We start from the raw sequence: 25,224 nt of genomic DNA, 5'->3' as shown, positions 1-25,224 counted from the left end.
CCAGTGGCTGGAATCATACCCAGATATAAAAGGTTCTCTCCAGATCTAGTTAGCCTGCACCGTAGTGTACACCATACTTTCCACACCTGCATCACCACGATGACACACAAATTAATAAAGGGTTTAGAATAAACGGCAATTGTTTTTGGCTTCCTGACAATGCATTACAATAACCAGTAATCTGCAAAAGTGTCAGTTCCTAATCATGTTTATAGTTCTTATAATGCTCTGTCTGAATTGCAGTATTTTATTTTGTTTTTCAGTTTCCCCATGGGGCAAAAAATATTGTACTAAAATTGCTGACACTATGAAGAGTCAGCTGATTGTTGTTTAATAACTTTAGCATATTTAATAAACTGATGACAATGTTTACATATGAATATTTTCTAGATTATTGGCACTTAGAGTACATTTTTCCCCACATACAAATTTCAGGGCTGAAAAATACATATGTCCTTTTATGAAAGAAAGATGGAAATCAGATGGGAGTTGTAGAAATGGATCCAGCACCTGGAGAACAAAATACAGCTCCCTGATATCAGGAATATTCATAACTGATACGGAGCACTGCTAGCATAAACATGAACGAGTCCAGGCTGCATTCATTTGTGCCTTTTTCTACAGCGAAGCCCCGTACATTCACCAACTATCATTACATCACACATCAGAAAACACACTGAAATATTACGTCATTGTTGTGGGGAATGTTCCTTGGCCTCTTACCTCAAATGCAATTTATCTAAGCCCAGTGGCCTGCTACTACTCCTGGCACTGCATGAGTACATCAGGCACACAAGTATATCACACCCTCTGACTAGTCTCTCTGAGAGGGGGTCTTCAGGAAAGCTTGTCAGCTGTGTGTGTGTGTGTGTGTGTGTGTGTGTGTGTGTGCGTGTGTGTGTGTGCGTGTGTGTGTGTGTGTGTGTGTGTGTGTGCGCGCACTGTCAGTCACCAGGCTTCTGCCTAGTCCTCATGGGAGGCTAAATAAGCTGCCTAGCTCTACTTCCTTACATACCCACTCTGACACAGACAGGAGGGAGAGATGACAGCAGGAGTACAGTTAGAGGAAGATGTGGATGTATAGGTGCAATTTCTTGATTTCTTTCTTCTTTTTTTTTTTTTGTTTTACCTTTTTTCCCCTCTTTTCATTCCCTTCCTGTCACGCTCCATCTGGCTACACTTTCCTCTAACTGCTGCACTCCTCACTCTTTCAATTGTTCTTCTGCACACTTTGCCATTTCCCTGTGTCTGTACTCTGGAGCTCCTGGGTGGATGCTAGGAAATAAAATTTAATTGAATTTGTAGTGATGCTGAATCCACTTGAAGTGATCGTTGGCAGCACACAGCAGTACTCACTTGTTGCATTATTGGTAGCTACTCCAACATGGAGACCATGGACACCCAGCTATGATCAGAGACGCAGTTGTGCTGTGTGTGCGTGCGTGCGTGCGTGCGTGCGTGCGTGCGTGCGCGCGCGCGCGCCAGGACATATTCAGCAAAAAGCTTTGATTTTCAATAACTGTTCATTAGCGTTCTTGTCTCACTCAGCTGCTCATGCCTAGCAGAAGTCTGCATCCTATTCAGCTTAAACCATCAGCAATATTAGTTCTGTTTGAGGGTGGATAATTATTTTGTGCAAGGCAGAGCAACCTACATTTTTACAGCTGCATCATGGGAGTCAACTGAATAAGATGTCAAGAAACACTTGAATCGTCCCTTCTCTGTCAGCATACACAGAGAAGTTCAGTGTCACCTCATAACAGGAAAAAAAAGAGAAGCGTAACAATTCTTTAGAACTTTTTGGGCAGTGCAGACAGTGTGGACCAGCATGGGTATGCATGGGTCAGCTTTGCAGGCATGTCATGTTGGACTGTCATATGACTGCCCTCTGTCTTTGTTTCCACAGCTTCCCATCACAGTGAGGCACCATGTCATCTTAGAGCTAACCTTGAACATTTAACCACATTGCTTTAGCCAGCTAGTCGTTAGCTAGGGAATTTAAACAAATCATCTGTCCCTAGTTGGCCGCTGCACAGGTGCCTTACGAAGCTATAATTGAACTGTAGTCAGGACACCAGTGTGCTTATATCACAGGTGATGAACTAAGCATGTTTTATTTTCGATTTCAAAAAAAAGTCCATCTTAGTTAACTTGGTTAAGCTGTAACTAGGCAGAGGAGCTGGTAATAAGGTCTTAAAATAAGAGGCAAAGTCATTAGAGCAGTGGCTTCCCACCTGCACGCTCTTTATTGTGTCATGATGCTTTCTTCAGGATGTGAGGCAGATTAGGAGGGAACAGGGGGAAGGAACTCTTTCAATAAGATGGCTTATCTGTGTCATTTTAACATAAAGTGCTTAAAATGCTGAAGAAAAGTTATCTTAAGAGGCCTTAAAGGCACATCAGACTTCTGCTCCCATTCATCGGGCTCTCTTTCTCTGTTTCTCTTTATCATATCACCAGCGAAATGAAATCATCACGCTGGGCAGGAGGGGGGTGGGGGTGGGGAGGATTCTTTGAAGTGGGGTTTGTATGAGGTACTTAACATAGTCAGTGTGTTGCCTACAGTTGATGGTGCCCCCAATTTGGAGGAGCAGACAGTAGGAGCAGCAGGGAAGCTAAGAAATGTGGCGCCATAGATGGGGTCAGTAGCAAAATGAATTCTAGCTATATTTAAAAAGAGGCCCAGTTGTACAGTTCAATGGGAATACTTTCACCAGCTTACCCTGTGATCAGAGAGGCCGTTACATCCATCTGTGACGTCTGCAAAGCCACCAGGCTTCACTGGCATTTTACTGCAGCAAATCCATGAGCTTCTGGACTTTTTCTGCTAGTTCGTGGTCTAATACAGCATATATAGATATAATGGCTTTAATCCGCATTGGAAATTCCAGTCTGAAGGGTAAAATTGAAATGTTATGAATGTAGGGTACTCTCGCACTGTGTAGATTTTTTTCTTTTTAGTGGGTAAAAAATATTTTGCAGACATTCTCCTTTTTATAAACCAAGTAGGCAGTTGTTGCTGGTGTTGAAATATCAAGGGTACCTGCATGATTTTCTGCCATTGTATCAGACTTGCCATCACACGTCAACTTTTTTGGAGAAGACCTGCGACTGGCCAAAATCTTCTGTCCCCAACTAGATTTACTAATGCCTAAAAACAGTGTAGAGGAGGAGGTGCAGGAATCCAATTTCCTCTCTGATTGCTTGATTTAGAATATGCTGAAAGATTAGAATCAAGTTTTTGCACAGTCATGCCAGATCATTAATCTTCATAAGGTTCATGGTAAAGCACTACAGTGGAGGATATGTCTGAAAATGTGCAATGTAATACCCTCTTTTAGACAATTTTGTGACTCGAGTAAATAAACTTGCTCATTAGCACTGTAGTGTTTCTAATATTCCCTAAACCAATCCCCAAGCCCACAGTCACATATGCAGTATAACAGACAGAGCACGAGCTGGCAAATATTATGTGCTAACGCCTGTGTGAGATATAGGTCAGTGGTTATTCTGTAAATAATTATTCTTCACTGCTTTTGAGAGGCTTGTCCCTAACAACTGAAGAGAAATCATTACCATCCCGATTCTTCACACATAATCTGTCGTTGCATCCGCCCTCAGGTTATACCCTTTTCTCTCGGGATATTTGCATTCCGCAGCTTTCTTGTTTTCTTTGTTTTTGTACCTCCCTTGCTTTGGGAGAGGTGGAGACTTGTATTTTTTTCTTTCTTTTAATGTTTGCTGTGCCTCTGCTTTGTTCACCTTAAACTGCAGACTCAGGAGTTTTCTCACAACACACCACCAGTGCCTCTGTTCTCTGCGTCTACGTCCCCATTGTACTTAGCTGCATTAGTGTCTCATGTACGCTGTTTTTGCTCCAATTTTTTTTGTCGCTTTACCATAACTTCTTTTTATCAGGATCAAATGCCCCGGCGGCAGCTGAGTGAAGGCTATCTGAAACCTTACTGGCAGCAGCTGAAGCATCTGACTGGCTAAGCTGTCAATTACATGCTGTTTAACAATTCCCCCAGCATCAAGGGACCACTCTTTGGTTTTCCAGGATGGAACGACTGGGGAGAATAATTGGATGGCCAGTCAATCTGGTTTCTCATAGCTTGGCATCCGATTCCTGACCATCTTGCCTTTCAGCTAACACAGTCCTCATCTCATTTATCTGTTGACCAGCCTTTTTTGTAAAAACATGGTAACTAACAGGAAAACAAATCTTCAAAGAACAGATAAAAGTAGAGGCCCTAATCACCAGACATCCCACAATACAATATTATCATGATATGGAACTGAAAGTCATGTGAAATCAGTTCTTTTTTTTTTTTTTTTTTTCTTTTTTGCTGCTAAGTGAGATTGTCAAGCATACCAACACACACGTCACTAAAATCTGCCATAAATGTTTCCAGTCAGTCAGAAATTCACATTACATTCGCACTCATCAACCTTCCTGTTCTTCAGAAATTTAACCAGAATGCAATCAGCTAGCAGCCAAGTGAGTCGAGCCCCCTCGAGTTGGGCTTATTGACAGCCTCATTCAGACTGATGGCAACATGTTAGCAAGTTCTCTTTATAAATTACACAGCAATTATGTACAGACCTTTGACAGGCTCTCTGAGAGTGATTGCAGTCAGTCTGAGTCAGACTGCGACTGTTTGCAGAAAGTTTGCCTCCTATCAGACAAAATGAGCCCTCTTGTTTATAGTATTCCCAGACTATTTTAATTTACTTAAAAAATATGAAATTATTTAGATTTGGTATCCCTATATCGATACAATATTGCATGCAAAATATCATGATACTATGCTATATACTGATAATTGCTGATTTAATTGCTGTTAAAAGGTTCAGTATAAATATTGAGTAGTGTCCCTGCTGCTGAGCCCAGACAATAAAGGGGTCAATCCTTCATACTGTGGTCCCTGTGGCCTGGATAGGCATTGCAGCAACGCTGTGAGTTGTCATTTACAATAAGTTTTTAATTTCAAGTTTCTAAGTTTGAAATTACCGTAAATTTTTTATGAAGAAAAATTTACTTTCAAAAAAGCAATCAGAACTAATGAGACAAAGCCATTGGGCTTACATGCTGAATTATCTGATGGAAACTATCCTGAACCCTAAAAGAGGGTGGATTTGACAGAGAAGCAAGAGAATACCAGGTTCAAACAGAAAGGCAGGTATGAGTGCCATAAATGGATTAGTGGCTGTCACACGGCAGACTATGCAAAAACATTATTGCTTTCCCATTTCCACGTTTCCCACAGAAATGGAGAAAGTACTTCACACAGTTTCTTAGACAAATTGATAATGGAGCAATAGTAGTTGCTAATCAGTTCCTCATCCCATCATTGGACTCAAATTCCACTGTCTTGAACTGTGGGTAATGAGATGGTGGTCCCTGGTCTGTTCTACAGAGTCAATGAGCTCCAGTTAGCAACACATGACCCAGTTTACGAACTGCAGCAGGTCCTGCATGGAGTGGTTCTTTAGCTTTAATCGGCAGCTCCACTTTCACACTGTGTGCACATACAAGGTGAACAACATTAGATGACTTCAAGTCACTGCAGGTGAAATGAGGACTGGCAACGAGAAGTGGGCAGGGCCTTGACATAAACTTTTCTCAACCTCCAGGCAAAAGTGAAGAATACCACTGAGATTTGACCGGGTAGAAAATCCATTTGGTTACCTCAACGACTGGAGCCTGGAATGTTTGCAAGCAGTCGGCCATCAGCTGCAAAGCCTCATGCGATGAGCGAATCATTTCTAGTATGGACGCAGACTGAATCGCAACTGAGCAGTTTTTCCTTCCCACTGTCACCAAGTGCTACTCGGTCTGTGGGTTTTGGAAGTTTACCTCACATGCCTTCAGGCAACTGCTGTTGTGAATCAACGCTGTATAAATACAACTGATTTGAATTACTTTCAAAGTTTTTGTTTTGTTTTCTGCTACTTTGCATTTGCCTGCAGAATGATCAGCATATGATTGTTGCATGCAGGCCTCAGCTGTAGGTCACAGCGTGCGTCACAGTTTCCAATCCAAACACCCCCCCACTGAGTGCGTTACTTTATAGTCATCATCACTGGCAGGCCTTTAACAGTACATGGGATTTCTCAGACACATGCCTGCGTCTTTGTGTGCCACTCCCTCTCACTTATCTCTCTGACTTGCCCCTCTCCCGCGGCTCTGTGGGAGGTGTAAACATGCTAATGACATTCATTTACTGTCGATTCTCTTTAATGTTTCCTCCAGGCTGACGTTTCATTATGGCTCCTGATAACATGAAGTCAGATCCAGTCCTAAGCTTTTCAGTCCCTCTTCATTCTCCTCAGATCAGGCTTTTGTGCGAATAAGGATGTGATTCCATACCTTTGCAGGAATACACAGGCTGGTTCTACTTTGTCTGACGATGGCGTTATTTAGCTGTATTCATATTATTTGTGCTGATTTTTGGGAAACAGATCAGTCAGCTGAAACATGAATCGACACGCTAGAAGTGGCTGGCTAATCTAATAACGCGAGAGAATGTGACTGTCATCTCCTGCTGAGAAGAGCAGCCCAGTTTAAAGCAGCTTAGTGCTACTTCCTCTTTTGCTGCTTCCAGTGACCTGCCTGACTGACATGCACGCATGCCAGGTTAGAGTTGGGTGTAAGTGATGCTGTAAACTTGTGTGTGTTGTAAAGCTGGTGACACTTGCAGAATAAGACACAGGGTGATTGATGCACTATATGAAGTCGTAACGGAGTACAAATCACCCTTTACTACAGTAACACACACACAAAGATGCAGATGGATGGTGTGCAATATAGGGCACCCTATCTTTTTGATGCTGCAGTAAATTTTCCATGGGTGGATTGCAGTGAATTTTTCTCTGTTCCAAGGCTTTTCCCCCTCATCCTCTCACTCAGTCACTTATTGTATGAGCAGAGTAAGACTCCAGGCTACCTGTGAGGTCAGCTGAAGTGCAGGGAGTAAAGGTCGGGAGCTGTTGTACAGTCATTAAGTGCTTATGGCTGTGAACTGTGGGACTAAAGGTCACACATGTTTGGAGCCAATTCCCTTTGCTCGCCCCCGCATCTAGTTAACACTCTCTTTCACTTTAGCTCATGTGCTACAGCTCTATTTGAACACAGTTGGGCAACCTTACACAGTGAATTTAACCCTGATAAGCTTTGGATTTGTTGGCTAAGCTTTCTTTTACAGTATAAAGGTGAATTTTCTCAGAGCACTGCACTTCACTGGATATTTTCCTTTTTGGTCCGTTCTTTGTAAACCCTTCAGATGACTATGTAGGAAAACCCCAGTAGTTAAGCACTTTTTGAAAACTCAACCCTGCCCGTCTGGCATCAACAACCACACTATTTTTAAAGTCACTTAAATCAGCCTTCTTCATCATTTTTATGCCTTTGAAGCAGGTCATGTTGATCTCTTATGCTCAAATGCAGTGAATTACTGCCATGTGATCGCCTGCTTAGATATTTGTGTTAATGAGCAATTGAACAATTTGTTTTCCTGGTTTTCTTTTTTACTGTGTAACTTTTAGTGTTTGTCTGGGTGGTGATTCTCATCCTCATCTGTAGCTGCTGACTGTCATCAGGAGGCAGTGTTCAAAATGTGTTGAACAACTGGTAATGTGGGTGACACTTTTTTTTAAGCTTTGGATTGTTCTGATCAGCTTGTGGTAAAGTGAAACCAACAATAAATGTTTCCCATTTCAGTCTGTTTTGTTTTTTGTTGTTGTTTTTGTTCGTGCTCACTCCCCTCTCCTGTTCAGCCATTTTTTCAGCCAATAAGCCTTTCACCTACTCACAGTCATTACGTCGTGTCTGTGTTCGAATACAATGCAATGCAAAAATCCTACGTTAAACTAATTGTTTTCAAATTAGATTTTAAACTTAAACTATTCTGTTTTTGCTGCTTCTTCTTCTTCTTCTTCTTCTTCTTCTTTTTTTTTTTACTTTACAATTCTCTAACATACACACAGTTAAAATGAGGGTTATATGAAACATTGCCAAAGTTTGAAATATTGGGGTCAGTGTATGTACAAGTATTCCCTGTGAGCCAAGCTTCACGCTGTTCTAAATACACTGTTTCAGATTTTTTTTATTTTTCATACTCTTGAGTGTATGACATCACAGACAGTGGACGCCCCTATTATGGTTATCCAGACACTCGGGTGTGACAGTGAGCTGTGGACCTACTGTCCAAACCTTTTAATGAGGGGCATCCAATCAGAAGACAGCTGATTTAAAGAAAGGGGAAAGGAAGCTAAAAGGCTTGTTGTAAACAGAAGCTGAACTGAGGGGGCTGCATTAAGACCCAGAATAACATAAACAATAATCATTTTTAACTGGGAACCATGCAGTGCTACTCTGGTGGAGTCCAAGATAAATATACAGAGCTGGGTGTCAGCATAATGACATTGATTTATTTTTAAACGTGGTTCTTATAGCATCTGTTTTTACTGGCTTAGTCCCATAACAAAAATAAATGGCTCTGCCAAAGCTTTGCATACGTAGTTGCTCATCTTATAAAAGGTAAGAGTTAAATTTTCAGCAGCAGTAATCATCACTATAATTTGATAAGTGGGTAAACAACATGTTGTGACCCTGAGGAACCCACTGTGTGTAAATACTAATTGATAATGAGATGATGAATCATAAATGCAAAGAAAACCAAAACAACATATTGCTGTAATTACATTTGAGTGACCTTGTTGAACCTGTCCTCCATATAATCTAGTGTACTGGTATCTAATGGGACTTCATGTAAAGCATGTTTCAGTAAATACTTTACTGAAAACACTGTGTTACAAATGAATAAAGGTGGCATCCTCACCCTCTCACTTTTCCTCTCCTCTTCCTGTCCATGCTTCTCTTCTCTCTGTCTCAACACCACCTCCCCCCTTCGCTCTCATCCTCTTCCTGTTATTTCAATGAGGGTGGTTAAAGTGCAGGAATCATCAGAATAGCCCATGTGCAGCTGACTTCTGTTCAGAGCCATAATGCCTGACACTGCGTGCAGCTGAGCCCCATTCAGAGCCAGAACGTCTCCTCCATGTGCAGTTTGACTTCTTCCAAGACACCCTGTTCCGCCACTTCAGCCGTCTGTGGTTCAAAGCCACCACCCCCATCATGCTCCTTCTTCTCTCTGCCTTCCTTCGCCTGCTACCCATCGTCTGATTTCTGATGTGGGTGCTTTCTGCTTTGAAGTGCGGCAAGCCAAGATTGCGCCTCTCTTCTTACCTTTTTCTTAATGCTGCGACTAAGCCAATCATTACAAACAGGAAAACGGCTAACAAATAAAATGAAAACATTAAAGTGGACCTACTATGTTCATTTTCAATTTTTTTTTTATTAGCCTTACTTACCTTAAACTGGGCCTCGGCCCTTTAGTTCATCCTTGGAATCCTCTCAGCGTCCCCTCAGAAGAGCTGGAGGAAGTGGCTGAGCACAGGGCGGTCTGGGCATCACTGCTAAGCTACCCAAACCCAGATAAGTGGCTAGATGGCTGGGTAAATGGATATAAGTCTATATACGTGGAACTCTTTATTTGAAACTGTGTTCATGTTTAATATGAATATCTACCAGTAGTAGTACACATGAGAGTAATTAAGTCATTCAAAGGTGAATTTGACACTTCAGAGATATCAGCTGTTCCACCAAAGTGAACCTGCGACATAAACATGGGGTAGAGTGAGGGCCTGATGGTCATGTAGTCACATAGTTATTAGAATGGCAGCTGTCCCACAGTCACCTACTGTGAACATGGTGTGGAGGCATATGGAAATGGAGCATCGTCACATTGCACACGTGTCAGGATTGGCAGAAAGGGAACAGTAGCTTTAAAGTAAAAAAAGCTTTAAAGCACCTGAATGCATCATTTATAGACACCAGTGGAGGATACAAGCTGCTGCTTGTAATTAAATAGACCTTCAGAGCTAACAGGCTAAGAGCAAGTACATTACATCTCCTGCTGTGGCACTTCTGGGTAACGTTCAGATTCGTCCTATCATGAGTCTCAGTTTTAAACCCAAAGCAAGTACACTGCTGAAAGGCTGAAGTCAGTCACTGAAAATGTTCAAGTCTTTAAACGTCAATCCCTAATTGCTGTTTAATTTTCTGTCAGCTGACTAATGGTTGAATGTACAGCTAATTTCAGCTGTAATTGTGAAGTGATGATATTAAATGAATTCTCAGAGTGGACTGCATTTGACAAAACTGTCTGCAGCTCAGTTGTGATAAAACATGAAGATGCTCCTGCACTGTTATTGAGCTCTGCTTGCTTCTGATGAAGTGTATATTTGAGCCAAGCAGGGCATGACACAAACAGTTGCAGTAGATGAAAGAGATGAAATGATTAGCATGTGATGGCTGAAGATCAGGGTCACTTCCTTGTGTTTTCCTGGTCCTCTTGGGATGTTCTTCCCAGTTCATGTTATTTTTATATTTCCTCAAGTGAGCTTTTTTTTTTTTCTTTTTTTTCTTTTTTTTTAAAAAAATCACATGACGTCCCATCTCACCTCCTCCCGTGTTCTCGCTTGTTTTTGTCCCGGCTCCTCTGGGGCCTCTCGTTCGTGGCTGTGTAGAGCGCAGCCTTGAGCGAGTCTTGACATTTGAGGCGCTGCTTGCGGAGGCGGGTGGGGCAGAGGTGAAGTGACTGGACTGTGGCGCGGGGGGACGATAAGGCAGACGAGGAGATTCCAGCTGCATTACTAATGAATTGTCTTTTTTTTTTTTTGACCTGGTGCACTTGGTCCAACAAAGTTGAAACTCAAATGCAGTCCTGCAGAATTTCTGTGGCTCTCAGGTGCCAAACTTCCAGAAATGGAGGAATTCGTTGTTTGCGAGCTGGTGTTAGCTTTTAGTTGGAAAGGTAGATTTCCCCACAGAGCCAGTCAGTTCCTTTCAGTCCAAAAAGCTTTAGAAAAAAGCTGGAAGAAAGCCATCATCTTATGTGTCATTCTGTCCTCTCTTTCAGTACACCCTGTACGCTGACAGTTAGGGAAAGCAGTGAACAGTTTTTATATTAAATAATTAGCCTGACACTTTGCTTCTTTAGGGCGAACAGGCTAATCACAAATGGTGCATCTTTCTAATTAAAACTATCAGTCATCAGCAGATAAGTGAATATAGTGATGGGCAAACACATGGATTTTAACAAGTGAATGTGGAATTTACCACCTCGCACCTCGTGTGTCTTGCTTAATTGCATTTAGAAGCTCCCTATAAAATAAATGACTATCATGGGATGTTGAGGGGGGGGAAAGAAACTGAGGAATGTTTCTGTTCACTAAACCATGACCTGGTGGTGTGTGTGTGTGTGTGTGTGTGTGTGTGTGTGTGTGTGTGTGTGTGTGTGTGTGTGTGTGTGTGTGTGTGTGTGTGTGTGTGTGTGTGTGTGAGCATGCTGCATGCGTGCACCGAGCATATAAACATTGTACAATCATTCAGGTCAAAGCGGCGGTTTATTCAGCAACACTGCTCATGGTGTTTATTTCAGTCTCAGTTTGATCTATGTTTACACCGCTTGCGTGCACAGAAATGGAAGAGTGTGTGTGTGTGTGTGTGTGTGTGTGTGTGTCTGCATGTTTGGGCACCGTGCCGTCCTACCTCACCCTTCTGACGCTAAGCTGCTTTAGCTTGATCACCATCTGTTCAGCCAGTCTGCGTTTGTGCACAGACTCACACTCCTCTTCACCCATTTGTGTGAACACACACACAAACACATACACACAGACAGAAAAACTGGAGCAGCACCGCTTGCGTTCAGACCTTAGCCAGCCGCCCCGGTGGTGCCTGCTGCAGAGACAGCGTGTTGTTTAGCTGTGAAATGGGAGTTTTGACATTACTGCTGAGGCTGTGCTGAGTGCAATTTGCTGTGGGATGTGTAATTCATAGAAGGCTGCTGCAGCTAGTGAGAGTCATACTGGAGGGTAGCAGTGTCGCTAGTTAAAAGCTGCTCTTCTGGTGAACCCAGCTGACTATTGCATTTCCCAGTTCACCCACAGGACAGTGTGGAAAAGATCAAAAGCCACAGAAACATGCGGTGGTGCTCAGCAGTGAGCTGTCATTTTTATCCAGTCAACTTCAGACTGGCTCTCAAGCCATGTTTTTTTTTTTTTACTTATATTTTTTTTTAATATGTGGATCGTCTTTACATGTGCTTTCAAAGTAGCTTGAGTTGGGGGTATTGTAACCAAGGCAACAGATGGAAGATGACAACTTTTTAAAATCTCTATTCTAAAGTTGGGTATCAATATTCAAGCAGGTTTTAAGAAAAATGGCGTTCGGCATGGCTGATTCATTATGACAGCATTGTTGATCACAGTTATTATGCTCAGTATTGCAATCTCACCTATTTAATATGTCAAAATCAGGCCTATTCCTACATTACAGGGGATATCCTGCAACCTTAGATGCAATTGAAACAAGAAGACATCTGAGAGCTCCATCAAGGCAGCTCACTCTCTGGGCAGGATTCACTTTCAAGGAAATCATTTAGCATTTTGTAAATTTTCATGCATGTCAAATATTTACTTAGATTACAGAAGTACAGGATTAGAGAAACCTTCTGAAGGTTTAAGTGATGGATAATAAGTATGATTTGTAAATAACTGGATGAATAACTTCCTTTTATTATGTAATATTATACTGCAGTATATTTCTAACTAGGCAGCTCATTTTCTTTCTTTAAAGATAGAAAACATTGTCAGGTCAACCTGAAAGAAAGCCAGATTTGAAATGTAAAAGTGAGGTCAGAGGTCAAATCTGTCATGATATTTAGATGCAAACTATAATGTGATGTTTAGAGTCCCCATATACCAGTATCATTTCATAAATGCTTTTAAGTGTAGCTTGAAAGATGAGACATTTCATGAAAGTTTGACCTTATTTGACCTTGAAGAAGAGGTCAAAGGTCCAAAGTAAGCAATATTTAGAATCCCCATATATCATCCCCTATATGCCCCTATATATGACACCTATAAGGTGTCAGTATAAACAATGGCATCAAGTAACATAGTTTTAAATAGCTCTGTATAGTATTATCACTTTGAGATTCATATCAATCTACTGACCTTGAAGGAGAGGCCAAATGATACTTAAAATCCACTCTATATACCTACAAAGATTTATTGTAAGGAAAACAGCAGTTATTTGATGATGTTCGATTACACATTAAAACATCACATAGAGGAAACAGACCAGCAACTGCCCAGCCACCTTCCCAAGAATACTTGGGAATACTGTTTTGGTTTGGGGGTTTTTGTTGGCCCTGTGCCTTGGAGCCAGTTGTTACATTGAACTCTGGTAACTATGTTTATTTATTTTTTGCTTTTAATGAGAAATGCCAGATTTAGACTATTTACCAGCTGTGGAAATTCTTCTAAACGAGAGAGGAAAAAAAGTTTTGAGGAAAAGCACGTTTTATTCTGATTTAGTTCCACAGTGAAGACAAAAGGGGACAATTTGCATGTAGAAGGAATCACAGTTGGTAGTTTTTTGTTTTTTAAATCCCAATTCTCATAAGATAGGAGAAGAAATATATTTGCATACCTCCACTAATAAAGGAGGTGTGCGCAGAACAATCACCTCCATCATTTGGCTGCAAAACCTGATGGAAGATTAGCATAATTCTGCTGCTTCTCACTCTCTGTGTGGCTATACGTACATACACATATGTTTACATCACAGTCTAAAAGTCCAGTACATTACTTCTCATCCTCCATCTCCTTTAAATACCACCTTACTAACAGCAGTCAGTGGACCACGACTTTGTGCTCCTGTTAAACTTGGTGCATCTGGGGACAGTTTTCTGGGGTAATCAGACAGAAAGAACGTGGATGGGATTATGCTCCACCGTGTCTATTCTTATACATTCTTACTCATTGCTCCATGTGTTTGAATCTGCCTCCACTCTCCGCTGCTAAACCTTATGCTGTCAACACGTTCGCTTTTTAATCACACATCGATACACATTATTCTTCAGTGTCCGGGTCACTTCAAACCTATTACCCAGGCGCTGTGAGTGCACCTGCAGCCAGGCGCTGTATTTAGCCAGTGTCCTGCTGCTGTAGTGCACTGTAACCCTGACCTGCTGGCTTGTTAAATCTGAACCATCAGTGGTAGACCTGTGTTTATCCCAGTGACCGAATTGGATGATGCACACGCTCTGCAGGAGGGATGATTCATGGTGTGGACCTCAGCGATGAGAGCCATAGTCCAGCTGTGGCTTAATTGCATGTACTGATATTCTGCTGCACTCAGTACACTCGCCTGGGGTTACTATTACAACACTATTTTATTTCTTTTGTTGTTGTTTTTTTTAAAAAAAACATCCTTTGTTAAGTCTTTGAGCTTGTCATCACATAATTTTGTAACAGTTCACTAGCAGAAAATTGATGTGACACAATGAGGCATGGGCTTAATGGAGCCTTCTTTCCCCTTAATGCAGCTGGCATGAAAAGTTTTAAATTAATTATGCATCAAATAACTGTTTGTATATAATGTGGTCACTCACGGTAATGAACACAGAGATTCATCACATGACTCTGAAGCCCCCCTTCTCTGGAGTATTCAGCTCTTCACTTTGCTGGTTTTGGTTTTACATCCCGTGTTTTCAGTTGCACAGTAATAACAACTGCAGTTTTCTGCACTCACTTAAAAAAGCTACCTTTGTCACCTGGGCACAGCATAAAGTAAGTATTTAGTATCTACAGAGCAGACATTGCCCTCTAGAGTTGCTGGAGTCCAAAACAAGGTTTACTTCAGCACAGAATGCCAGCTCTGGATGTTTGTTGGTAGCCTGTAGGTGCATCACTGTGCTCTGGAGAGCCATATGCATGTGGCATCTTTAGCTCAGCCTCAGACGAAGAGGAGTTGTATTTGTAAAGGAAGTTCCTTGTAGATGAAGTGAAACTGTTTGTCCACTGCAGCTGTTCTCTATGCTTCTCATGTATGCTTTTTGTTGCAAGCCCCACTGTTATTCTGTTTTCTGACAAACTCAGCTTTTTAATAAATCTCCATTAGAGACGTGCATAATATCTGGTTGTCAGGCTGCAGAATGGTGCTACTTTTCCAAAGACTGTACACAAGTGGCTGCATGTAGGTTGACAGCCCACAGTCCCCTTTTCTTTGTAGCCAAACACAAGCTCAGGACCACAACTTCCACCTAAGTTTTAAGTGTGTTGCATAGTTGGGAATTGAAAATGTGATGTGGCGACAGCCCTGCCGTGCACGCTGAAAAGTGACACTGCTCATTGCAGCAGTGTTTGAAATACGAAGCTTATTTCTGCTGCCATGTGCCAGTTTTTGTTCGCTTAATGGATTTTTGTTAACAAGCCACGTGTTTTTTCTCCATGTGTTCTTCAGGGGTCCCTTCAGTGTGGTGAGGAGATGCATCAACAGAGAGACGGGGCAGCAGTTTGCTGTCAAAATCGTGGATGTGGCCCAGTTCACCTCCAGCCCTGGTCTCAGCACAGAGGGTAAGAGATCACTTTTCTGTCATCCCATTAGTCACTCTCTGCTGTTTGCACTTGTTCCTCAGTATAGCTGGCGGTAAGTGCTTTTCTTCGTCTTGATTGGTTAAATACTGAAAGTTGATGCAGAGGAGAGGTCAGATGCTCGCCCTTGTTTGCGTGTGTGAGTTTTTTTTGTTTGTTTGTTTGTTTTGTTTCAAACAAATCCTTTGAGCACACTTGCTCTTCTAAACACTGCCCTACTTTTCATTCACTTGGTTGCTCACAGCCACACCAGGGGGATTCCCAGTTCAGTCATAGTCGTCTGATGTTGTCTTTGGGCTTTTACCGCTGAAGCAGTTAATTACTGAGCCATTCTGAGGGCACCTTGAGAGTGATTGTTCAGGAACGACGTGTGCTGTCTCCAATGTTCACTGCCTTTAGCTTTGATTTTAGTGAAACTTTCCAAATCAAATGAAACATGATTTTCATACCATTGACCATATTTTTAGCTCACACTGGATTTGTGGATTCAGATGGTAAATTTATAGTTCATGTGACTGTTAAAGTAACAAAATTGTTTAAAAAAAGCATTATTTGCATCATTGGCATATTTATTACTTTAATGTGTAGATGTAGTGTGGCTCCAGTCCAGGAAATTCTGTCAAGCATTGTCTAAACAAAACATGCAGAGGTCTTATCGGATATCTCCTGCAGGCTGAAGGAGAGGTGGAGGGAAGGGCTGAGAGAACAAGAGAGGAGGAGAGATTGAATTAAAGATATTTGTAGGGTGGAGTTGAGGTGATAAGAAAGAAACTATTAGGTGAACTGAGAAAGCTAAGGAGAGATGGTAGAAAGAGAATCCAAGTAGTGTGTGTGTGTGTGTGTGTGTGTATTTGGAAAGGAATAAAGAGACCTGCTCTCTTCCATGCCGTTTGCTTATGAAGGTGCTGGATGGAACAACATTATTTAGCCTATTAAGAGACAAGCAGACAAAGAGACAAAGAATTTTATTCACTGAGTCTTGTGTTTAACCCTTTAAAGACTGAACCATGAAATGAAACCATGCTGGAAATTTTTAATTTTCATATTTTAGTTTTTAATTTATTTGGATTGTTTATTTAACCTGCTGACATTTTTTTAAAATCACGCTAATGATGTAGAAGTCTCAGAGACTCATGTATGAAGTATGATACACTAGGCATTAAGTGGTTCTTTAGGTCAATACTGGTCTGTGAGTTGTTTGGTACCGGGACGCGAGAGTTGAGGCTCGGGTGTGAAATTTATGGTTTTCAGGGTTTTTATTGTTAACTCAGTTTCTCTGGGTCTTTTCCTGTGTGTTATGAATACATTATATATATATATATATATATGTATATATATATCATGTACTTTATATTTGTTTTGTAGTTGTGTGTCTTATTTTGAAAGAAATATTTACACGTTACCATAGTGACCAGAGAGCCTTAAGGGGCAGAGAGGAGGATGCTACTCTCAGTGTTGTTGGCGCATTTTAGGAGGACGCTGCTAGTAAAGTTACACAATTACACAGTAAATTCGTGTTTATTATGATATTTACAAAATACCACAGTTTTTGTCTTGGTCGTATCATTTTATTTGTTGTATTATCTGCAACACCTTAAAGGCCGGTCTGTGAAAATATTGTCTGACATTAAACCAGTCCGTGGCACAAAAAAGGTTGGAGACCGCTGCTCTAAGCGATCAGTGTGAGCAACGGGCAGAATGATTACATTCTCTTCCACTAGAGGGCGGTACTACTACCTGCTCTAATAAAATGGGTTGCCAACTGCCAGTAAAACAGAAGAAGACAAAGTAGAAATTAGATAATAGCCATGCTGTGAGTCAACACAATGCAAAATAGCAATAGATAAATATTAGAAAAGAAAAAGTAGTCAATCTGACCTGGGTCCTGGGGAAAATTCAGGCTGAGATGAAGGCCCTAGCAAGAGTAGTGGTCAGAAGCAAAAAAGGTATACTGGGGACAAACCGAGACAATTCCACTATGCCTGGTGTGGGGGAAAAAATTATGAATATGCTTTTTGTGAGATTTTTGTTGGTGCCGTGCCGTGTGATTTTTCTAATGTGAAATATGTGCCATTGCTCCAAAAGGTTGGGAAACACTGTCATAGAGGATGTTCTGATTGTTCTCTCTAAAATTGTGTGGTCTTTGTGAAGTGGCCCTAAATATGAATATGAAAATATAAAACTGAATTGAACTGAGTTATTAATTAAGGTTAAAAGTGTTGCGTGTGCTTTGTAATTGTGTATTACTCCTCCATATATTGCACAGAAAGAGCTGGCAAGTCTTTGATTGGCCGTGTGACCGTGCATATATGCTATGCTCTCGAGACAATTAATGATTCTCAGAGCGGCTTTACTGCCACATTACGCAGTAGCCTTCTTTACCTCGTGTAATTCATTCTCACTGATCTGTGCTACATAATCCAGCGCGAGACGCTGCAGTTTAGTAGAGCTTCAATACAGCACACATAACACGCTCAGCCAATTGTGCAGTGTGACTTTTAAAGTGATGTCTACAGAAAGCTGCAGATCTCGCTTTAAGCAACTGCATATTCCAAGTCTGTGTTTGAGTCTAGTTTTGTGACAGTAACACATTATAGGTTTAATAAACCTAAAATAAATAACAATAATCTAGCAAAGTGAGGAAACAATGGCAAATCTGAGAGATTTAAAGAGAGAGCAGTGTGTAGGTCTGGTCTCCTAATGAGAATCTCACATCCTTTTTTTCATGTCTCACCCTCTTGTTTACCTCTAAACTTCTTCAGAAGAAAAGATAAAGAGCTTTTTTTCATGTTACTGACTGAGTACAGGCCCTCTGTTAAACTCAACAAAATTATAACACATATCTAATTGAACAGTTAGTAAGTCTTGTAGCCAGTTAGAAAACAAGCCCCACAATGAGATTCAAACAATGGAAAACAATGATTTTAAAAATTAATTTCTGTCCTACAGTACAGTACCAATTTTGAGCTACACTAATATATCCACACATGCATATGCAAAACGTATCACAACTTAGCTCTAACACTGGTTGTTTGCTGTTAGCTCTAAAACTTTGCATATTTCAGCGAGGTGTGCCGTGTATTCACTGAGGCCAAATCAGAAATGCTTTCAAGAAGCCAGAAGAGAAATGATGACACGCCAAATAGGGATGGGTATCGAAAACCGGTTCTTGTTGAGAACCGGTTCCCACTGTTTCAATTCCTTGGAATTGTTTGCCATTTTTGCAAACGATTCCCTTATCGATTCCAGTCGCCCGAATGACGTCACCACGTTGCGGAGCGTCATTTACCTGGCAGGAAACATGGCGCCTAAGCGGCTCAAACGCTCAAAACTTTGGTTATAATTTACGAGAACGGATGACAACAGGGCAACTTGCAATACTTGCAAAGTAGATATTTCATTTAGGAAGGAAACACTACGAATATGCAAAAGCATTTGCTCACAAAACACGCGATAACCTTAATTGAATGTCGTGTTTTTAATTCCGCTCCGGACTCGTGAATCTCAACCCAGCAGCAGCGGTAACGTTTGCACGTCCTCTCCCGTTAATGCGGCAGGTAAATAATCAACTAACAGTGCATATTATGTTAGCGCGATCTGCCTTATTACAAAACCTGCCATTACTGTGCATTTAGGGGACCATGATGAGAGAGACAGACAGAGTCTGGCTGGCTCAGATGCTGGCAGTTGTCGCTGCAGTCTACCGTTAGCGTCTCCTTTCAGGCCAGGATAGACGAATGTCACCGAGCAGTGACTAAGTTTGTGGTCAAAGGCTTGCACCCATTTGCCACAGCAGATGATTTTCAGTAAGTGAATGTGTTTAATTGTAGGCAGGGACATTACTGGATATTCTTGTGTAATTGCTACTGAATAATTTATGTTATACTTTGTTATTGCTACAGAAGAATATTTATTTTATTATTTTACATTTACAATTTTTTTTTCCTGGGGACCCTGTGACACCCCATTGAAGAGCTGTAGGCTGTGGATCTCTTAAGATCTCACTGTTGGGTTTGTAAGGCCATGTTACTCCTAAATTTCTATCTTGTTCAAAGAGAAGATATAAAACAAAGTTCTAAGCTAATTGAACTTAATATTCTCCTTTTTTTTAAAAAAAGAATCGATAAGAGAATCGATAGAGAATCGAATCGTTAAACAGAATCGAAAATGGAATCGGAATCATGAAAATCTTATCAATACCCATCCCTAACGCCAAATTACACAAGAATTGGACTCAAAAGCAGTGACAATGGGTTTTTTAAGTCTACAGCTATCTGTAAAACACGTTGGAGCCCCTATCATGGTTTGGGCCTGCATTTCATCCAGTGATGTTGGGAATCTTGTACTTACTACTTTGATCCACCATGCAGTAACATCTAGAAAGTGTCTTATTGGGAAGAGCTTTATTTTTCAGCATGAAATGATCCCAGAGCACAATGCAGTAAAAGCATACCTGGATAGAGAAACACACAGTGGAACATTATCACTCAGCAGAGCCCAGACCTCAACATTATTGAAGCATTGTGGAAAGAACAGACAGAGCTTACTCATTCAACCAGCATGGAGATTCCTGAGGACTACTTTCTAAGATGGTTCAGGCTAGGTTGAGGAATGAATACCAGATATATACTTTTCACTCGTTAGAAATGTACAAACTCTGCTTTTGCCTTACATACTATACTATTTGCATTTATGTTTGCATGTTTAAATAAAACACAGCGTAAAACCTTTGCACAGCACTGTGCACCCCCAGCAAACTTTAAACAACAAACATATTTCCAGACGTAAGACAAAGTTGGATAATTAAATATCTGTCTGCCTTGTTTGTAGTTACACTTCTTGCATGAATATACGTCCTCCTGCCTTCTATGTAAATAAAATGGTTAATATGCAATCCTGCCATCCCCTCCGTATTCTAATATGACTCCATGACTTTAAATGCATTCATGAGCTGTTTAGGAGGCAGCTGTTCTTGATTTGACCTGCTATCTCCTTCTGTGCTTCACCTTTGAGCTTCTCTACATTGGTGCTGGCTGGTAGCTAAATAACTGTCAGCTTTCACTGTTGTCTTGAGCTGCTTCACAGTCCATCAGATTTTTCGGCACCAGCTGCTTAATTGAAGGTCAGTGCCTTCGGACTGTCAGGGCACTTTAGTCTCAATTAGGTTGCTTCCTCAGTTCTGTAAATACAAGTGTGCCAGGAACAATAAAGAGGAAGTCGGACAGATTCGGAAATAGAAAAAACTCAGAAAGCAGTACTTTCATGGCAATTCATAGTGTTTGAGCATAGACAGCCAAGGTCTTGATGCATTCTCAATCCTCCAGGAAAGTAAATCTCCAAAAAGTTGATTCTGTTCATCTGGACGTAGCGTTTTGTGGGAGAAACGTTTCGTCACTCATCCAAGTGTCTTCTTCAGTCTCAGCTGACTGCAGGTTTCCCCAATCTTATAAACAGTACATTTGCATAATGAATGAAACCAGCCCACTGAAGGAACAATGGGCTGGGAGGTCAGTTCCTTAACCTCCTAAGATCCGAACTCTTCCACGTCATGCATTTTTAATTTCTCTTTGATATTTGGGCTGATTGGGAACTGATGAATGTAAAAACGAAGAATTACTAAAAAAAAAATTTCACCTAATTTTTGTTTCTGAGAAAAATGAGAGCCACTAATGAGGATATTCGTTTAAAATTTCGATAGAACAGTAGCAGTATAATGTCCTCGTAAGTGGATATCAGGCCCTTGTAGAGCAAAATTGAGTATTTTGGTCTAAATAACCCAAAATGTGATGTCCACATATGTGGACGCCAGGTCCTAGGAGGTTAATCTTAATTATACAAATTCTCATGACCATTGATCAACAACCACTGATCAATGGCCATGAGTACCATTCACAGAGAGTTGGGGAACTGCCCTCCCAGCCCATTGTTCCTTCAGTGGGCTGGGAGTGGGCTCTTGGTTTCAGCCAAGATTTTTGATTAGCTGTCTATGAAGTCATAAATGTTGAAATACCAAAAAAGTAAAGCACAGTGAAGCTGAATGAAATTATCTTTAGTATTCAGGATTTAGTCATCAAACTGTTTGTGGTGCCAGTGGTTTTATTTCGTTTCACTGCCACTTTGAATATTGTAGAATACTCTCTAGATCATGTCCTGCTTTCTCACCTGGCACACGATTGAACTAAGTTGGTTTAAATCATAATCATAGAGCAGAAGCTTCTCCGGGAGCCTTGTTATGTTTTTAGCCTCAATGCTTACCTGCCCTGTGGTATCACACAAAGGTCCTCTTCTTTTTTCGTTATACCCGTTCACACTAGGATCTAGTTTTAGATGACGCAGCTTCCTCTTTCTTTGCAATGAGGATGGCACCTGGTTCTACCCTTGAAGTCCATTAACTCAAAGTCAAAGTGGTCGCTGTGAACTTAGATGACCTAAAACCCTGGATGTCCTTAAACCTGCACAGGAGCAAAACTGAGCTTCTGTTATTTAATAATTGGTGACGACCTGTGCCACTGATTTATACTTTTACATTTAATCTCTGGATTTAATTTAGACTGTGTAAGTAGTAATATTTAGTTCAGCTTGTAAGGCCAGTTTCTGTTACAGCCAGGTGGCCGGTGTGTCGTGTGGGTACAGCCACAGACAAAACATGGAAACAAACTTAAATTTAACCAAGGGTGAGACGTTTATTATTTAGGCTTAACACAAGGATTAAGCCTAAATAAGGGAAAAAAACAGAATGCAAAAGTAACCTAAACTGTGAAAACTACACACACAATAAATACACACGAGGGTGACGAAGGCAGTGGAAACACACGGGGAGCACAGCTGGGACGAATAGACTAATGACACAAGAAAAGGCAAGACTGAACACACTGAACACAGGATGAGAGACTGTCAAAATAAAACGGGAAACACGCAGACTAAGACACACAGACTCGACAATGGGAACATGGAGACGAAACACAAAGACATGACTAGGACCTGGGGAACAAGGGAGCGAGGGACACGGAACGAAAGTGAGATGACGGGCTGGGAAGAACACATGAACAGACGGGGGAGACATGAAATGAAACATGAGAAGAGAAAAAGGAGACGATACACAGACATAACTTAAGGAACATACGAAGAGGACACTACAGACTCGCACAGGAAACAGGGAATGACACATTGACAAGAAAACACGGATCATAAGTCTAACTTAACTTGGAACATAACCAGGACTAAACTCCATACTAACTGTAAACACTAGAACTTGAACTTTTCCCAAAAATACCAAAAAGGGATCAAAAGTACAAAAGACACTCAGATTCCTCGGTCAGTGACCCAATACACTGACAGTTTCTTCGTGCTCAGGTTTCTAAGATGAAATCATTCCTTTCTTTTGAAGACCTGCAGGCGGTTGAGCTATTTGAACTGTGGGAAGAAAACAGCACAAAGCTTTTTGTTTTTTTTAATGTCTGTGTTGTAGAGTAACAGAAACGAGCGGTGTCTCATCTTAAAGCCATGATTCCTTCTTTGACAAAATCATTTTCTGTACAGCCATTGATGAGCATAAATGGACCGATTCTTCTCTGTGCTGTTTTTCTCTACTTGAGCACTCTAAGCACTTCATACAACATGTGTCATTCACACATTCATACAAGCACTTTTTTCACTTTCTACCCAACGTTCACACTGATGAACGCACTGAGAACAGCTGAGGTAACATGCTCAAGGACACCTTGTCATGCAACCTTGTATCAGTGACTGAAGATGCAAGTCCAGTTTACCCAGTTTGCTAAACTTTAGAGGGGGCTTTTTGATTGCAGCATTAAGTGCAGTGTCGTGTGACCCAGGCCCCTCTGCATGCTCATTGCATAGAAAACCTAATTATGTGGGACAAGATGCTGTCTGACAGAAAGTGGGACATCTTGTCACCCTAATAGCTTCTGAATAGACCCACCTATCTGCTGCTGGTCCTCATATCCGGCAGCTGATGTTGGGGGGCATAAATCACAGCAGATAATTGGACACCATCTTGATCAAAGTTCCATCAAAGGATGAGCTACCTGGAGTTTGCCCATGTGTTTCTATCCTAACATGACTCCACGATGCAGTGGGAGAGTGGAGGGTTTGGAATGGTGAAGGGCCTCTGTGTGATTCCCTGAGCGTGCAGCACTACTACAAGATGCTCTGCAGCGAGGGTTTCTGTGGGGGAGGTTTAGCACAAAGCTGTAGCCTTCCCCTTTATCACAGTCAACTTATTTTTAAACTGAAGATGTCTTGTTAAGCTCTGAAGGCAGCAAGGCTTTCTGCAAGTTTTGCTTTTAATGCCACTGGCAGCAAATAAATCACTCATATTCAGCACTGTGTTTCAGACTGCTGATTTAGAAACTTCATACACAGCATCTGCTACCACAGTTATGGCATTCACATAGTCAAAATAGATCCTTTACATCAAGAAAGGTTAAGGAGGGGGAGGATTTATTTGAGAGATCGCCCATTATCAGGTGTCATTAATCAGCACATGCTCTCTTCTTTGCCATCTCTCTTCTAACTTTTACTCACAGAAGTGACATAAACCTGGCCTAAACGATCACTAAAAAGCGTGTGCTAGCTTTCTGTCTGTGTATGTCTGCACTCTTACAGTATACTACATGGTTAGCACGCTCCCTAGTCATTCATATCCAGTTGCAGCCTCTCCCCTGCACTGCTCAGGAATCCATCAAATACTGCGCTCCCTCCAGATACCAGCCGGCTGTTCTCATTGTTGATTTGTTTTTATTCTCCCCCCATCCCACTCCCTCGCTCTGTTGCCTGTAGAAATCAGAGCAGTTTCACTTGAACGGGCGTCTGTAACACAGCACCGCAGTAATCAAGCCGCCTCGCACGTACACGCACGCAAACACCCTGCACACAGCTCAGACCAAGGGAAGTGGGTCAAATGGTTCGTGTCTTGGCAATGGATTGGCCAGCAGAGGCCTGGTACAAAGACACACACACACACACACACACACACACACACACACACACACACACACACACACACACACACACACAAGCTTATTTCTCTTCAGCCTGTCCGGAGGTCTGTCTGATGAATAGGTCAGCCCTCTGAGGGGAGGAAAGAGAAAAGCAAGCTAGAGAATGAGCAAAATTCATCATGTGCCATCGCCTACTCACTTCCCTCCACCTCCTTTCATTTTTCCACCTCCCTGATTCCTTCTCTAACCCCCCCCCCCCCCCCCCCCCCCCCCCACACACACACACACACAGTGGTGTCTTTTCCCCCCCCTCTAATCTTTCTCTCCTGTCTTCCTTCAATCAATCATAACAGCTTCAGCACTGCTTGTGTTTTGATTTTTTCCCTTTTTTTTCTTCTTTTTTTATTAAATCGCTGTGACTTCTTGTCCTGAGTATCTGCAAATGCGCAGTTGGGACTCAAATGATGCACACATGCTCACATACACCTACTACTCTGTGTGTTGTGATAGCAAAGCCTCTTTTCGATGTAGACTTTTACTCCCAACAGGAGGAACAGGGGTCACTGAAGATCATCTGTTTATCACCTCCCCTTTCTTTTTCTTTTTTTTACTTGAAAAAAAAGTCAGTCAGTCCACAGCTAGCAGCAGTTTGTGTGCACACAGGCACTACATGGGAGCAAGATGCATTTCCCGACTGTAGGAAAAACATTACTCCAGATGTTTTTTGGAGTAAAACAGCAACACCAATGAAGTG

The 25,224-nt window shown here is 41.5% G+C and overlaps 1 protein-coding gene across 14 annotated transcripts in view; it reads left to right on the top strand.

Moving 5' to 3' along the window:
* Nucleotides 1–25,224, top strand: part of caska (calcium/calmodulin-dependent serine protein kinase a) — a 161,734-nt gene that overhangs the window by 38,097 nt on the left and 98,413 nt on the right. For all 14 annotated transcript variants that reach the window (XM_006805981.3, XM_006805985.3, XM_006805977.3 and 11 more), the window contains exon 2: nucleotides 15,377–15,489. In XM_006805981.3, the coding sequence (XP_006806044.1) occupies nucleotides 15,377–15,489 (113 nt within the window). The remainder of the gene's footprint in view (nucleotides 1–15,376; nucleotides 15,490–25,224) is intronic.

Source organism: Neolamprologus brichardi, chromosome 16 (genome assembly GCF_056152115.1).
Source record: "Neolamprologus brichardi isolate AB-2024 chromosome 16, ASM5615211v1, whole genome shotgun sequence".
In the NCBI taxonomy this organism is placed as follows: Eukaryota; Metazoa; Chordata; class Actinopteri; order Cichliformes; family Cichlidae; genus Neolamprologus; species Neolamprologus brichardi.
Note: the sequence above shows the minus strand (reverse complement) of the source record. Positions and strands in the feature narration are given on the sequence as shown.